At 47.6% G+C, this 17173-nt stretch overlaps 1 protein-coding gene and 1 long non-coding RNA gene across 4 annotated transcripts in view; one reads left to right on the top strand and one right to left on the bottom strand.

Annotated features, from left to right (window-relative positions):
- EML6 (EMAP like 6) overlaps positions 1 to 17173 on the bottom strand; it is a 199034-nt gene that overhangs the window by 15062 nt on the left and 166799 nt on the right. The window contains exons 29-32 of the mRNA XM_059659822.1: positions 6216 to 6294; positions 3744 to 3873; positions 2525 to 2623; positions 1373 to 1546 (exon numbers count right to left, since the gene is read on the bottom strand). Of these exons, the coding sequence (XP_059515805.1) occupies positions 1373 to 1546; positions 2525 to 2623; positions 3744 to 3873; positions 6216 to 6294 (482 nt within the window). The remainder of the gene's footprint in view (positions 1 to 1372; positions 1547 to 2524; positions 2624 to 3743; positions 3874 to 6215; positions 6295 to 17173) is intronic.
- On the top strand, positions 1540 to 16890 carry LOC132213365 (uncharacterized). Of its 3 annotated transcripts, XR_009447972.1 has the most exons (4): positions 1540 to 3810; positions 4435 to 4545; positions 13691 to 13877; positions 14677 to 16890. It is a non-coding gene; the product is annotated as an uncharacterized LOC132213365 (long non-coding RNA). The 3 variants fall into 3 exon arrangements; XR_009447971.1 differs by having other exon boundaries at positions 13691 to 16890; XR_009447970.1 differs by lacking the exons at positions 13691 to 13877; positions 14677 to 16890 and adding an exon at positions 7646 to 9984.

Genomic DNA, 17173 nt, shown 5'->3' on the forward strand with positions numbered 1-17173 from the left:
TCGCAACCTCCCGTTCGGCCCTGCTCTGTGCATGACAGGGGCGGCGCCCCAACTCCCCAATCGGCCCTGCTCTGAGCCCAACCAGGGGCTGCACCTAGGGATTGGGCCTGCCCTCTGCCACCGGGGAGCAGGCCTAAGCCAGCAGGTCGTTATCTCCCGAGGGGTCCCAGACTGCGAGAGGGCACAGGCCGGGCTGAGGGACCCCCCCCTTCTCCCCGAGTGCACAAATTTTTGTGCACTGGGCCTCTAGTCTTATCTAATAAAGACAGAATATGCAAATTAACCGTAACTTCGCAACAAAGATGGTGGTGCCCACAGCCAATAAGGAGGGAATATGCAAATTGACACAAGGTGAGAGGCGGAAAGGTGGCTCTGGCCAGAGTGAAGGCGGTGCCAGCAGCCAGGAGAAGGAAGGCCTATCCTTGCATGAACCTTTGTGCATCAGGCCTCTAGTATGAATGAATAAGAAAATGGGAAATGGAGGGAATGTGATGGTTGAGTCTTCTCATAAACATCTGCAGGTCCCCAGCCTCGTTTCCTCACGTGGGGGCTCAGGAGGGATTGGGATGCTCCTCTGGCTGTGCTCCTCTCTTCATAGCCCCCGGCCACAGCCCCTCCCATGGGAAGAGGCTGAGATAATGGGACGCCAGAAGCCTCGACTGGAGACGTGCCCCCCTGTGCGTGCCTGGCTTCATGCGCCCCAGATACAGGCTGCCCGGCTGGAGACAGACCTCATTAACGTCCTAACTAATTAGACCTGCTTTTGCCAGCCTGAGAACATGCTTGGAAAATTGCACAGCTTTAGTAGCAGCCTCTCTCTTTGTGTGTGTGTCGGGGGGGGGGGGGGAAGGGGGGGGCTCAGAGGGCGGGAGGAGAGGAAAAGGAAAGGAAGAAAGAAGGAAAACTAAATGGCTAAATTAAATGTGAACCTTGATTATAAGATGAATCGCCATTTCAAAAAAGTTAAAATGTAAGAGAAAAATATGTCTCAGTGGTAACACCCTGTCCCCAGTTCCTGGAATAAGAACCAAGGTGCAGAGGCTGCTACAGAATCCAGGAGCCGCCAGAAGGAACGCTGAGGAGGAGGAAGATTGGGTGAGAAGTCGGTAGGATAGAAAGGGAGGAGGCTGTGCATTGGGGCACTTTCCCAAAGTGCCCACAGACCCTTCGTGAGCCAGCACAGGCCCGCCCGCCCTGGCCACCCTCTCTGCCGTGGGGTCCAGGACCCAGAGGCATCCAATGGGCAGCTTCTCCAGGATCCCAAGAGCCCTGGGATCTGCTGCCCCAGCAGCCGGGCTGCCTGGGCTTGGCAGGGAGGCAGATTGAGGGTGGAGCCCAGCCCAGGCCACAAGCCCAGCCCCGTTTCGGTTACCTTCCTGCCAGCGCCAGACGGTGATGGTGTGCTCAGGGTCCACGCCCACCGACACCAGCAGCTTCCCGGTTGCGCTGAAGTTGATGTAATTCACTCCCTTTGAGTGGAAGCACCGCAGCATGGAGAGGGTGTGCTTGGTCATGGCGTCCCAGATGTGGATGGAAGGTGTTGTTCCTGCATGCGGGAGGCGTGACAGAGAGCTCAGGCTGGAGAACGGCCGAGCCAAGGCAACACTTGCGTTCGTGTAAAAGTCTTTAAGACCAGCGTTCAGGGGCCTTTCGGCGACTGGGGCTGAGGGACCTACAGCCTGACCTGCCAGAGGCGAAGACAACAGCAAGCACCTGCTGGGCTCGTAGAGACAGGGACTAAGGGCCCGTACACCCAACGCGCACACCGGTGGAGGGGTCGCAAGAAGGAGACGGATGAGGTCAACGCTTTGTATCTGCGACTCAGCCAGATACAACCAGCAAACATGACGCAGCGGCATGACTTTGCTGTGCAGAGTCAAACTACTCACGATGGAACAGCCTTACCTGGGGTCTCCGCAAGGTCACCTGCGTTAGGTGGGCAATGGCAATGAGGAAGCGTCGGGGGAGAACAACAGCTAAAGTAAGTCACGTTTCAAATAGTGAAGCACTCAGCACCAGCATCAGAAAGTTTCAAATTAAATGTAAAAATGGACATGGGCTCAATGAAGACAAGCAGGAAGGTACGTTTGTAAAAACTGCCTTTGAGATGACAAAGCTAAAACATACACACACATGCTTTTCACAAACGTGAGTCAGTTCCCATTGGCCACTGGCAGTTTCCCAGGCACAGAAGACCCCGGGACACACACTGGACTGTCTCCTGACCAAGCACAACCCCCAGGCTTCAGACAGGAGGCTCTTCATTTGATCCCCTGGGTTTGAAAAATCTCACCAGGCCACAGGGCCGGGGGCATCCAGTGATCGGGAAATCAGCTATGGTCTGACTTTACGGTCCCTCAGAACCACCAATCACTGGATGTGTTAACCCAACAACTCAGAGGCATTCGGGGCTCAACAAATCAACAGCAACGTCAACAAGAAGGGGTGGGTGTCAGTGACCCTCCCTGCCCTCTCCCAACATTCCTGCTCAGCGTGGAGCTCGGCTGCACCAGGACCCGCCTACCTATCTGGCTGGTGGCCACCACGTTCCTGTACTTGGGGTGCTGGTTCACCGTGAGGCAGAGGATGTCGTCCGTGTGCTCCAGGTAGAAGCTCTGGCTCCCTGGGAGAGAGACGTGGAGGGTGAGCGGGGGAGCTGAAGACCTCAGGGCCAGCCCACAGCTCCGTGCGGCGTCTCTGGAAATGCCCTGTGAAATGAATCAGCCCTGGGGAGACAGGAGATCACTTTTCACATGCACATAGTCTGTTTCCGATCTGAGAGAGGAGCTGGTGTCTTATCTGACACACGTCAGCTCCATTCGATCCTTCCTGCTGTCCCGTGTGGGCCCAGAGCACAGTCCAAGTGCAGAGGCTTCCAGAGTCCAGAATGAGGAGGCTGATGGTCAAAGGGGCCACTGTACACTTACCCTCATGCCTGGGAACGGAAGGTGAATGATGGCATTGACATACAAGGAAACAGCACATCACTATTAAAATAGGAATGAGAGGCTAGAAAATGGAGAAAATACACAGAAAGTTTCAAGCCCCGCCCCCCTACAAAAGACAAGCCACTACGTGCCCAGTGATTTCACTGCCTAAAAACCTATGCATGGGCAACGACACCAATTGGAAAGAACATACAAATTAAAAAGCAAAAAAAGGTTTTAAGATATGAAGCAAATAAGGCAAAATATTAACATCTAAGTCTGGTGGTAAAGCTATAGGTGTCTATTAAATTAATTTCGGAAGAATTCTTTTTGCACTTTGTGTCTCTTTTTAAACTTTTTAATGTAAGAGTCATATAGTTAAGTTTTGGGTATTTTTGTTTAGTGTTTAAGTATTCTCATTCTCACTGTAAACCTAGCTACATAGTCACAACAAGCAAAACTTGAAAATCTGAGCTGCTAAAAAATTGATCACAGTTAAAAATGAGAAAAGCTCCCTTAGGCCTTGTTCCTGGAATCTCTCTATTCCCCATGCCCTCTTTCTGGCTTCTCTCCATCCCTCTCAGCCTCCCGGGAGCTGATAGCACCTTGGACACCTCTCCTGACCTTAACATCTTTGGCCCTTCAAGCATGAGCCTGCCGATTTTCTAGGACTAAAGGATACCAGTCTGGAATAGAGGAATGGCTTTAAAGGGAAGAGGATGCTTTACGCTGTGGGGCACCTAAAGTGCGGGCACGTGCACAGAAAGGCTAAAACAAAGGCCTGTAGTCAGAGGTGGTTTCCCGGGGCCCGGTCACCTGTGGAGAGGTTCTGGACAACGCCGGCCGCCGCGGTGTGGAAGATGATGTCGGCACCCTCGTTCAGGTAATGCAGGTTATTGCGACAGTCAAATCCTCGGTAGCCAAACACGTGGTCGAGAGCCAGCTCCTACACCCCCACAGAGAGATGAAAGCGGCCCTTAGAGGCACAGCCCGCACTGCAGGTGCAGCCACGCCTCTCATGGGACTGCTGGGCCTGGGAAACAGCCAACCTCGCGCTAAAAACATTCTGCTTTTGTCCAGCTGTGGATAAAATGTAGCCCCCCACCCCATCCCCCCTTTTTTTAACTGCCTGGTATGATAGGGGCACAGGCTAACACCTAGAATTATAGTGAGTTTTCTAAACAAACTAGATTTGTTTCCCAGCTCCTCAGGTGAGCCAAAGTCTACGGGTTTGATGCCCTATAAAGGTTACCTAGACGTTTGTCTGCGCCTTGGCAGGCACTCGTAGGGGAGCTGAATGGTGGCTCCGAGATTTGCTCTGATTCCCACACACGCAGCTGGGCCTGGCAGAGCAGAACAGGGAGGCAAATGCCACGCTCATTCTGTTGCTGGGTGCACGCCCTACAAAGTTTCTACAGAATTTGCATTTTTTTTTCAACAACTAGATACTGTTCTGGGTTTATAGTCTTTCTCTTCCTCCTGTCTTGTCTCCCATGACAAAGAGCAGTGGCTGAGTTGGATCAGACGAGCTCCTAATTCAATCTGACGCACATGTATTGTTGGCAGGGCCTCTGTGCCAGGCGTGATGCTGGTTGGTGGGAAATGAGAGTAAGAAGAGGTGAGTTCCTTTTTTCCATGATCTCTGATTCTGGCCTTTTCTTTCTCCAAAGCTCACCAATTTCAGACATCAGATTAATTCTCCTAAAGCACCACACCATGCATCAACAACATCTGCTAACTCTCACTGCCTATGGGGAAAGCCCAAATTCCTTAAGTTGGCACAATTAGCCCCTACACACATCTCCTGTACTCCTTGCTCAGGCTGACTTACCTAGTTAGCCATGTACCATGAGTGTTCCTATCTTTATGATTTTGCTTTTAAAAATATCTCTCATCTTCTCCTCCTTTTAACTTACTGAATGTCTGCCCAGCCCTCAGTCTCTCCCCCACCACCTCCACCCTCACCCCCTCGTGTTTCCCAGAACTATGTGTAATTACGTAACCCCCAGTCCTAGTGGACAACTGACTCAAGCTGGGCCAATCACATGGTTTCCCCCAGGAATTTAGCGGACTTCTCCCAAAGCCCACCAAAGCAGTTAAAAAGTCTGCAGAAAAGGAGGAGACTGAGTCAGACACACAGTTGGGTAGACGAAGGCACCATCTTGGCTGATGATGGCTTTTCAGCTCCTGGATCTGGTCTCTCCTGAAGCTCAGGTGTACTTCCTCACCTGTGCTGGGTTCCATGAGAAATCCCCCCAGTGAACTCCTTTTCCAGTAAGTTTGAAGATGGATTTTTCTGACCTCTATGAGTTCACAGTCTAGTACGGGAGACCACTGAGCCACAAATAATGGCAGCAGGGTGTGTGGCAGGGAGCGGGCCGGGTGCAGGAGGGTTCAGGGTGAAGAGCATCAGGAAAGAGAAGACGTCAGCAAAGAACCCGGAAGGACCAAGGTGTGGGGCAGGAGGAGGAGGAGCTTCCAATCTGAATGGGGCTTGAGACGTTCTAATCAGGGGCGTGAAAGCCCGAGGCAGCTCCCCGAACACTAGGCGATGGGGTGGGAGCGGAGACTTATGTTACAGTGAGAATGACAGGAGATGAGCTTGAACGGTAGCACCTGGTAAAATTCTGAACCCATTCATTTGAATCCCAATCGGACGGGATGTGGGAATCGACTGGGTCTCAATGCCAGGGTGAAACGTGAAATTATCTTTCAAAGAGCTGATAGGGCATCAGGGCATGAGAGGTAGGGGGGTCCGAAGACAGGAAGAACATTAGGAGGCCTCGCCCAGAAAACAGCAGGTTACCAGCGCCACCATCCCAAGACTCAACCACTGAGTCCACACCCCTCGCCACTTACTGGCGTGGTGACCTTGGGCAGGGGGCCTAACAGGTCACTGAAATGCCCTGAGCTCATGTGCTCATTTGCAAAATGGAAACAATGAAAGTACTTACCCCCCAGGTGTGAAGCATAGTACCCAGTGCAGGGTGAGTGCTCAAACAACAGGCAGTGAATAAACTCCCGCCCTCCCTGAGCGGTACCCAGTGTAGGAAACAGGAACCAGATTTGAAGGACATGGGACATTCTGGAGTTAGTACTGACAGGACCAGGGGCAGGGCGGAGGGAATGTGACACGGTGGGATGGGGGACACAATGCTGCGTAGGAGGGAGAAGGAACGAGAGCCATTGGATCCATCCAGGTTCCCCTGAAGGGACCCGCAGGTGATGTCCACCAGGTGTCAGAAGATCAATATCCGGCTAAAAGCAAAAAGTGTTTAACCTCCTCACCTCAACCAGTTTCTTTTTCTTGGTGATGTTGTTCTTCTGGAGTTTCTCAGGCTGGGGAGCTGCTCTGCTGACGGGTGGTCTGGAACGGAGAGTGGCCAGGAGAAACAGTGTTGACCAACGGCAGCAAGCTTGCTTGTTGGGCGTGGCCAACGAAGGCCGGGGCCAGGCTCCTTTCCCCCCCACCCCCTCAGAGGACCCTCCACCTGGGCTTATTCAGTCCTCCCCCTTGCCCACCTCCACCCACCCCCTGAAAAGCTGCTGACATTAAGGGTCCTGCATGACGGGACCTCGGTTCGCCGGCACTGAGGTGGTCATCGGGGGTCAGTCCCTCCCTCCCAGGGGCTAGGAAATCCACGTGAGCCAGTGGCTGACTTTAACACCAAAAGAGGAGCCTGAGCATGAGAAGGTAGAGGCCGTGCTTCCGCCATTTTTCAGACAGGACCCATCAAAACGGTTCGGAGTTAGGTAGTGAAAATCACAGCATGGGGAGCAGTGGGACTTACAAGCCAGGCCTGGGAGCCATGGCCTCAGGTCATTCCCACACAAGAGGGCCAGCAGGAAGCAAGGGGTCAAAAACAGAGACCCACTCTGCTCCATCCCGCAGGCTCTGGTCTAGTTCCACCGCTACCATCACAGCAGAGGTTGCTTTTCCCGTCTCAGTTTTGGAGATCTGGGCCTTTCAACTTACTTAGGAGATTTTTATCATGGGTGAGCCCTCATGGATTCTCGGCCAATTTTGGGTAACCTGGGGTTCCTTTAAATCGACCTATTGGAGTTTAGGGAACCATGGATGGGTAGGGGAGACCTGCACCAGCACCGCCACACGTCCCGAATCCATTAGTTATTGCTCTTGGGTTAGGTGAAGAGAAAGGATTACCTTGATCCCCTTGGAAGCAGCAAACAAAGCCAAGTGAGAAACTTAGTACAGTTTAGAGTCGCATTAGCAAGCACCTCATTCATGCACAAGCACTTTCCAAGTGGACAGACATTCCTGTGTGGCACAAACCATGCTTCCCGGGCATGCCAGCAAAGAACTAAAACAAATGAAAGAGTGCACCCGTCTACAAATTCAGAAAGCTCATACCCTGGCGTCTCTGGGCAAACTCTGCACTAAAGCGCCTACAGAACGGGGGAGAGAAAAGGAAGCCTTGTCAATGCTTCCCACGCGCTCTCCGGGGCCTTGCGAATGCGCCTGGGGACTCCGCTGGTTTGCGAGTGTGCTGGGGACAAGCGTTTGTCAGAAAAACAACCCCGTCCTCCTGGATGGCACTGGGCCTTATGCACGATGGATGCTTTGTTTTCGAATCAAGTTCAACTCATAATTTAGCCTAATAATTCCCCATGTTTCTTGGTAGGGCAGCTTGCCTGCTGGAACGGCTTGCATTTCTGTGCCAGGGGGGAAAACAAACAAGCTACCTTTATTTTCTCAGAAACTCTTCAATCAAAACATGTTATGTAACCATACATGATCACCGGATCCCATGGTATTATCATCAGCACCGAAGAACGGGCAGCGAGCACATCTCTGCAAAATGACACCCCCGGCTGACGTCATCACCGCCAAATGGGGCGAAACCAGGAGGCGGGGGCTTGCCAGTTCTCGCAATTAGACACTTCCTGCACACTAATTATCGCTTCCCAGGACATCTGCTCTTTCTTCTGTTTTAGTGGGACTTTCAAAAGAAATCCGTGGGTTTCTTCTTTCCCCTAAGAAGGTTTCATTGATGACAAAAGCAAGCCAGGGTCTGAGATGGGCGCACGGGGATGCTGGGACTGCAGCATGGTTCATAGGGCAGAATCTGAGATTCAACGCAGGGCTGGTCTTCAGGGTACACAGGGTTGTATAATATGGCACATATTATACAGTGTGTATAGAGTATGCATACAGGCACAGACACTGTGTATTAATATATACATGAGACTGTATATATGTGTGTGTGTACACACGCAGTGGCAACCCCGAGGATGCTTTTTTTTCACCTCGATTTTCAGTTAAAAACGGAAAAGTAAAGCAATCTCAGAATGTTCCTTCATATTCACAAGCACATGTTTACAGCTGCATCGCCTCAACACCGAAGGTGAGGGAGACACCTGCGTAGCGGCAAACCCAGCGGACTGAGTCTAGACCCCTGGCGGAGGTGGGCTCTGCATGAACGCTTAGCGCTGGATGCTCAGCGAACACCGGCTTTGGCAGAGTGCTGTGAGTACTTACTTGACAATTCCCTGCCTCCAAAGGAAAGCAAGTTAAAACACAATACAAGCATTAAAGGCTTCTCTGCGGGCATCTCTACACAGTGTTTGTCACATCAGACTTGGGAGGGACTTCCAAACATTCCCAACACCGCCTAACGCTGAGGGTTAGCATTTTTCAGTGGATCTAAATCCTCCCAGCCTCAGGGTCCCCTGGAAACGTGACCCTGGAAAGCTGTGCTGAGGTGGGAAAGAGCGAGCGCAGGAGAGCATTCCCTCACCGTTCAGGCCAATGAAGTCTTTGTAGCTGGCTGTTCCCACGGCTCACAGGATGGGAGGGAGAGCGAGGAAGGCGAGTGCCACTGGGAATCAGCAGGGACACTCAGAAAGGTTAAGAGTTGGACGGTGAGGGGTGGGGGTTGGAGGTGGAAGGAACCCAGACACAAAGGGGCCTCCTGGGGCAAGTGGGGGCTTTGAAGACTTACAGGGAGACCAAGGAGCAGGAGAGCTTCCATTGGGCAAGAAATTTAGGGAGGGAGCCTGGCAAGAGAGCAAACGAATTGGATAATCCAGAGAGAGGACGGTGGACTAGCTTGGGCTTCGAGAGCAGGAGAGAACCTTTGCCAAGGAAGAGAGGGTGACGACAGGAACCCCAAGGAGAGGCCTGCGAACTCGGGCATGTGCTGGATGCTAAGTAAGGAGGCGGCCCTATTCGTGCCCAGTGCCAGTTGTGTGGGCTGCTGAAGACCCACCCACGCCTGGGGTAGAGTCACCACTCATGCCCTCATGTCCCTTGTGGAAACGGCACATTCTGTGGGCAGGGACGGTCAGTCCCTGCTGTTACCTCCTTGGCCAGCCACTGGACTGCAGAAGAGGAAGCTTAGACTCACTTGAAGATGTGGAGTGTTCCCTGACATAGGCTCTCACCCTACAAAAGGCCCCGAAGGGGGGCCAGGGCCTGGGTGCCTGCTCCTTTGTGCCTCCTCCCTGGGCTGCTGGGCTAGCAGAGCAGGTGCTGGCCTGAGTTGTGCAGGGGAGAGTTCAGAGGCTAGGGCTCTAGGGAGGCTTCTGAAATGGCCAAGGAAGAGAGGAAAAGCAGTCACAGCCTGACAGCCGACAGGGGAGTCAGGCTTGGAAATCCGGTGAGAAACAAAGTGGTTCCGAGCAGCTTCTATAAAGAAGCGGTGGGCATGAAGAAACTCGACTCCACTGAGCCAAGAAATGCAAGTTTGAAATTGTTTTTAGTGTTTTAGTCAGACAATGTTCGAAGTGTCATTGGAGGAGACGCCATTATATTCCAAAATGTGCTATAAAAATGCTCCAAGAGTTTTCAAACTGTCCTGGGAAACCAAACGACTCTTCCTCCGGGTTTTAGATGGAAGCCAGTGGATGATCTGGAGGCTGTTTAGATTTGCCCACAAACAAGAGCCATCACCCCATGGACGGGCTTCAGGGGCTCAGTGAAAACCCTGGCACTCATGCCAAGTCGTGTTTGCACATGTGCATCTTTCTGGGGAGAAGGGAGCATTGCTTTGATCAGATTGTCAAAGATGTCTGTGGGGAGAGAGAGAGAGAAGAGAGGAGAGAGAAAAGAGAAGAGAGACCAGTGTTCTAGGATATATCCAGGTTTAGGAAAAGTGTCCAAAGCCATGGGGGGCTCTCTACCATCAAAACCAAAGAAAGTGGATTATGTTAAATGTATTCTTATGTCTTCCAGAACCATCTGTAGAGCTGCTCAGTGGTGAAGTGGAGCAAAAGGGAGTCAGGCAGGAGAACTATGGGTGACCTGAGGGCCTCCCATCTTACAAATGCTCTTGACTAAAGCCTACAATGCAACCCTTAAAAAAACAGTCTCAGACATGGCCATTTTAGGCAAATATTAATGTATTTGGGTGAAAAATTGAGGGCATAAAGGATGGAGTGAAGGGAACCATGAGTAAGGTGGACAGACTATTGAAGAGACTACGATAATAGCCCAAGGGAGGGATGATAAAGATCTTGACTAATGCAGTGGTTGTGGAGAAGGAAACAAGTGACTATTCAAAGAAATGTTGGTGAAGCAGACTTCAAGGACTCTAACTGATTAGCTCTAATGGGTAAAGGAGGAAGAGCAATTCAACTGGAATACCAGTTTTTTGCTTGGGTGTCTGGGTAGATGGTGGCACCACTGACTGCAACAGGAAAAGATTTATAAGGAAAGACGATGAGTTCAATTTTGGTGTGACAAATGTTGGATATCTGCAGGTTGGCTATACTAGTTGGAAGTTCAACTGAGAGGTGGGACTCAAAGAGATGTAGGACCTTGGGAATCATCCCCCAATGGGTGGAATATATGAGCTTAATCAGGGTACAAAGAGAGGGTGGCCAAGGGTGAAACCCTGAGAACCAACAGCATGTGAGGGGCTGGGAGAGGAAGCAGAGACAGGACACTGAGAAGGAATGGTTGGAGAGGCAGGAAGAGGTGAGTGGATTGGACTTGGGAATTAGGGAGTCACCATGTCAGCAGGATGATAGGAACAGAAGACAGATGGAATGGGCTAGAGAGTGAAGGAGAGGTTGGTGAAACCTGGATGAGAAGGAAAAAAGGGAGGGAAGGTGAAGGTGGGGATATACATGTCAGTGTATAAAACAGTGGTTCTCAACCTGTGGGTAGCGACCCCTTGGAGGGTCGAACGACCCTTTCACAGGGGTCACCGAAGACCATCGGAAAACACATATATAATTACGTATTGTTTTTGTGATTAATCACTATGCTTTAATTATGTTCAATTTGTAACTGAAAATACATCCTGCATATCAGATATTTACATTACGATTCATAACAGTAGCAAAATTACAGTTATGAAGTAGCAACGAAAATAATTTTATGGTTGGGGGTCACCACAACGTGAGGAACTGTATTAAAGGGTCGCGGCATTAGAAAGGTTGAGAACCACTGGTATAAAATAAGTCAAAGGATTTGGTTTTTCCTTGAAGAGAGCTGGCTGGGGATGGGACAGACTGGAATGTGTTTCTTGGCTTGGGACATGGATCTAGCTAAGGGGAATGACAGAGGAGAGATGATGAGGGAGCTCGGACAATGGGGGCTGAACAGGAGGAGAGATTCACTTCCTCTGAGAAGAGAAGAAAGGAGGTGAGTAGTGTACATGGGGTGGAGGATGGGAGGCAAGATAGAGGAGACAGAAATGAGTATAAAAGTACAGCTCACGCCCATTGGCATCTGCTTTCTCGGTGACGGAGGTTAGAAAAGCCATCTGCCAGGAGTGGAGGGGGCAGGATGTAGGCAGAAGGTTGAGGAGGGGGCAAAGATCTGTCTGACTGCTGACAGGGTGGCAAAGGGAGCCGACCAAAGACAAGAACAAAGATGAATGAGCAGACTCTGGTGAGGCAATCTGCACGAATGTCGCTTTCTAGTCAGAAGAGTGAAGAGATGGGCTGTAGGAGAAATGTAGGGGTGGAGAGCTAAGAGGACTGGAAGAGTGACATTTAGGTAGGCAAAAAAAGTAAGGCCAGGAGGGAACTGATGAACCTAGAAAAAAATGGTGGTGTCTAGGCACTGGATGTCATAATAGGGATGAAGATAGGGTGTACTGTGAATGACAAATCTAAAGGAGATTAAGATGAAGTCACTGAAGAAGAGAGGCACTACGGGTAACAATGTAACCCATGGCATGGCAGGAGCTGAGGTTGACCAGTTGACTATTACCTGAACTCCTCAGAGACACAAAGTTGACAAATGACAGGAAGGAAGGATGGAAGAAGGCAGAGCATAACATGAACTTCAAAGGAGTGGGTGGGGCTGGTTTAAAAGCATGCCAGTATATTTAAACACACCTATAAAAAGCACCCTGATCCACCGAACCTTCTGCTCAATAACATCATTTCAAGGGGCACAAATCGTGCACCCTAGCAATTGCTTCTGGTACCTCATCACGACCACAAAACAGTAGAAAGAGGCAAAGTAAATGACCCCGGTAGTATCCATTCCCTCCAACTGGATAGCTCAGAGATGTCTGGAGACTGGATTAAAATGATTGGACCCAACTCTGACACTATCTTCTAAGAGATGTTCCCTTTCCATAGAAAAGCGTTTACCTACTTGTGATAAGTGAGTGGGTTTGGGTCAACTGATTACACTGTAGGAATATGATTTTCTAGGTGCATAAATATTTTTAAAAAACATTTTATAGCAATTTACCTCTGGATTTTTATGGCCTGCCACATTTTTTGCAATAAAAAGCAAGGAAACTCTTCTCTAATGAATGGCAGGTTTAATTATTCATTATATAGACATCATTACTTTGCTTCAAACAACAGAAAATCAAGAGGTTTGAATAAAGAAATCATTTATGATGGTAACATTACATTCCCTTTAAAAATCAACTAATTATTCAACTTCTGGTGGAGTTACACAGCTAGATAGTGGGCCTTAAAAATGATTAATTTCAGTGTTTCAGGGTATAATAGTTACTCAAGCAGCTGAGTGTAGAACTCTCACCAAACCCAGGGGTGATGGGAAGGAGAATTTAGCTGAGAGAGCAATGCTCTGGAGGAGCAGGGACACCCCTTACCCTGTTTGCCCTATGATGTGAGGTTTGAGCTTCACGTACACTCAACATATATGCAACGGCAGGTCTCTGTACTAACTCCCGCTATCTAAGGTCACTCTATCATCACAAAGGGGGTTGAAATGCAGCGTTAGAGGTTCCTCCCCATTTATTGGACCAAGCGTCAAGATAGGATGTAGCAGTTTTGACAGATCTCAGTCTGGTAAGTTCAGTAGCACCTGCTAGCAAGGTTGTCAGTTCTTAGCAACTCTAACAATACAAGCTCACAAAGCAGCTATTGATCAGGGGGACAAAGGGCCTCTGTCAGGCCTGCCGAGCTGAGGACTGTGCCAGGAGAGCTGGGCTGTTTATTAGTTGACATCACCCTGGAGGGGAGCATGGTCTGCTTCCTCGTGCTCATTGCACCTCAGGCAAATTGAAATGTGGATTTTCTGATTAAATAAAGCTTTTTTTTTTTTCTCTTCAAATTGAGGGCAGGTTCTCCCAGTGGATTTCTGTCCTTAAACATAGCATAAATGTTTAGAAAAAAAAGTGGGATTACCAATAGATAGATGGTGATTTGTTTCAATTCAGGGACAGGCATCTAAACGTTTCCAATATTTTTAAACTTTGCCACCAATGAGAATATTCTTTGTTTCACTGAGAATCTGCCGACAGAGAAGCTTTGTCTGTAAAAATAGGTGTGATGGCTACAATAACACAGAATTTCCTTTTCAGTTCTTTTGACCTTGGATTACTGAAATTTAAACCAAATAAACATTTTAATATCTAACAGATATTAAAGATTAAAAAAATCATTTAACCAAGAGCAGTCCCAGGGCCAGTTGGGACATCACTGGATTCTACACAGGGTCACACAATTCCCCACAAAGAGAAGACCACCGAAGAGGCTAACAAAATGAAGGTAAAAGTTGTTGACAAAGAATGGATTTGCAGGCCATTTTGAGGACAGATTAATTTACTTCAATATTAAGAGAAGCAGGCTAAGTAAATTCACCCACCCATCTACTCATCTGTTTACTAACCTGCACTAGGCAGGTGGTGGTAACCATGATAGACAGTGCAGACCCTCAAGGAACCTAGTCTCATGGGAAGTTTACAACCCAGTGGAGCTTTAAATACCGTGATGCTATGGACCCATACATTAAGGAACTGATATTAAACCTTTCCCATATTTTTAACGGGAACAGTGTAAGGACTAAACCTTAAGGATCAAAGAAGGATATTAATTTGGGGGCTGAAAAAACAAACAAACAAAATCCGGGTAACATTTCTTTATAAACCTATGGTGTACAGCTGTCTTTACAGGACTTCCTTTTTGCTTAAGCTCATAAACTTGCATAAATCAGTTTGGAATGGATATGAGATAGTAGGAGAAGATAATTCTTAGGGCCTTCCTGAGTCAGCTATAAACACAGTTTCAGACAAAGTTTGGAAAGCCCTAGTGCTGGAGTAGAATTTTGGGGTCATTTCATGGGAGAACCTGTGAATTCACCCATGTGGGGACTGTCATTGTCTATTTCCTTGGGACCCCGGGGACTTGGGAAATTGACACTGCCTGAGGCAATGCTGTTGGCTCCTGCCTTATGTAACTGTATCTGTATCTTTCCATACATTCTACAATTAAAGAGACAACATAACGTCTAACTTTTGTACTGGCATCTTTCCATTATTCACATCACTGTCCTATTGTGATGAAGCAGATTGGTGTCAGAAGTGAGATTAATGCCAAGGACTCCCTCACGCCCTTGCCAGATGTAGTCAGCCATTTTCCAGGTAAATACTGGATACCTGCTGAGATTTTAAATGTGAAAGAAAACCCAAGGGAGCTGAGTTTTTCTTTGATTCTCAGGGAGCTAACACTTTTTGTAAACGCCACAGATTCAGAACAAAATAAATAAATAAATAAATAAATAAAGGAGGACTGAATATGTCAAAGGCTTCAAATGTTAGGAAGCAGTAATAACAAAGTTGATATAAAACTCTGTTACTAACCTTTGCTTTAGAAAGTGGCCAAGATGGAGACTGATTTCACATAAAAAATTAACTGTGAGAATTTCTACTTTAAAATATGTGCGCTAAATATTATCCCTTATAGTCAGCTGAACCTTGTAACTTTGTCATTTAGGAAAAAAAAAAGATATTCAGAGGATAGAAATTAAAAAATGATTTTCTAATTGTATTAAGGACCCCCTTTCTGGAAAGCAAATAGTCTTTAATTAAGACGAAGCTTGATTGATATAAGTGTATCAAAATAATCATTTCTTGAAACTTATTTTTAGAAAATGATTGTGTTCATATTACACAGCCAGGCAAAACAGCTACATATCTAGACCAGATTATCCCAAATAAATTAATGGCTGAAACTATAAAAATCATAATTTCTAAGGCAAACTACATTAAACTCGTGCTAAGACAATGCAATTTAAGGGTTAAAAAACAACTTTTCTACTTCAGACTTTTTTTTTTGTTTTTGAAGAGAGGTGATGACCTTCTCTATCTGTGATAAATAGGAAAGGCGAGCAGCAAGCCCAAGGCCTTTCTAAGGAAGGAAAAAATGCACATCTGCTCAGTGTGGACTTTTGAGTTGTGCCCACAAGTTATGCAGCTGCTGTAGTGAGAAGATTGGGGTGGGGGGAGACCTAGGGTTTGAATCTTTCCTCCTTTTAGTAAAAGGTAGGAAATGCAATAATAAGTAAAATAATGTTTTAAAGATGGTATAGAAATAGAATGGATAAAAAAAGAAAAAAGAAATAGAATGGATTTCCCTGTTCATCCCTGGATAGATAGCGGAAAGCGGAAAGCACTTGTTAATAAAAGGCCTTGAAAAAATATAGGCTGTGGACTCAGGTGCACTGAGACAGCAACCTCTGAGCTAACTACTGCATCCACTCAGAAAGATAAAAGATAGTGAATGTGATATGCCGATTTCCATAAAAATAGTTCAATTTGTGTTAATTTTGTATCTTGTCATTATCAACTTAGTGTTCCTTTTCCTGAACACAAGCCCCAGGTTTCAATGGAATATATCAAATCAAAAGCTCAGTTATTTACTATTCCCCATGTAGATGGTTAATCTAAGCAGATTGGTGAGGGGGAGATGAGGGCCCTGTGTCAAACAGCAGATATTTAACAATAAGTTACAATCCATGGCCCCACCAGGTCCAGCTAGAAAGACTGATGTTGGTCAGCTCATCTGGATTTTAATAAAAGGCCACAGCCTGCACTTGGGGATATTATTAGATCCTATCTATGAATTATTTTTGAAATGCCTGGTGATTCACCTCTGTGGTGATCATGCAGTTACACAGAATGCAGAATTGGGGTTGCATGATCATTTCATACAAGAATATAGGATATTGGCACTAAACATGTCTATGGTTGTAAATTTCTAATTTCTGATTTTTGTTTCCTTAATGTGAAAATAAAAACCTCTGAAGATGGGCTAAAGATGTTTAAACATTATTTTGAAAAATATCTGGGACTATCACCATGTAATGTGAATATAAAATTTCAATTACAAAAGTCAGACTTAGTGTGCTAGAGTCTTTTACAATGTGATGCCAGAGGCACCCCGACAGTGGGGTCAAGGCCAAGGTTCCTCAAAACTGTTCCACTTGAACTGGGTAAAGTTTTATTGATCTGGCTGTATTCACTGGCATTTTAGTTGATTATATATACACTGTTGTAATACTGGGTGATAAATACCTGTGTATATTCAAAGGCTTTATAAGTGATAGTAGTTCCTGTTTAACATTAAAATGGCCTGAGGTTCTTTTCTGTGATAACAACACCTGTTTCTATTAGAAAAAGAAAAAAAAAAAAACCTCAAGGAGAATGAGCTGGATATTTTCCACGCGCCCTTTCATATCTCCACTCTTCTGCTCTCCAAGGCCGCCTCTGGGGACTGCACCACTGGATTCAGCGCCAGAGAGGCACCGGAGGACAGGGGGCAAGGAGAACGCCATCTGTTCTCCTGGTACCTCCTCAGGCTGGTTACCTTCAACCCCCTCCCTCAGGTCTCAGCTCTCATAATGTGGTCCACTCCTGCAGCTGTTCTCCACATCTGGCAACAGCTTCCTCCCTTTCCCGCTCCAGGCCCAGGCATGGTAATGGCTTTCAGCTGTTGCTGTCCCCAAGGCTGCCCCAACCTGTTGTTCCCCTTATTATTGCTCAAACCTTTGTTAATAGTTCCTTCAT

The sequence above is a fragment of the Myotis daubentonii genome, chromosome 12 (genome assembly GCF_963259705.1).
Source record: "Myotis daubentonii chromosome 12, mMyoDau2.1, whole genome shotgun sequence".
Taxonomy (NCBI): Eukaryota; Metazoa; Chordata; class Mammalia; order Chiroptera; family Vespertilionidae; genus Myotis; species Myotis daubentonii.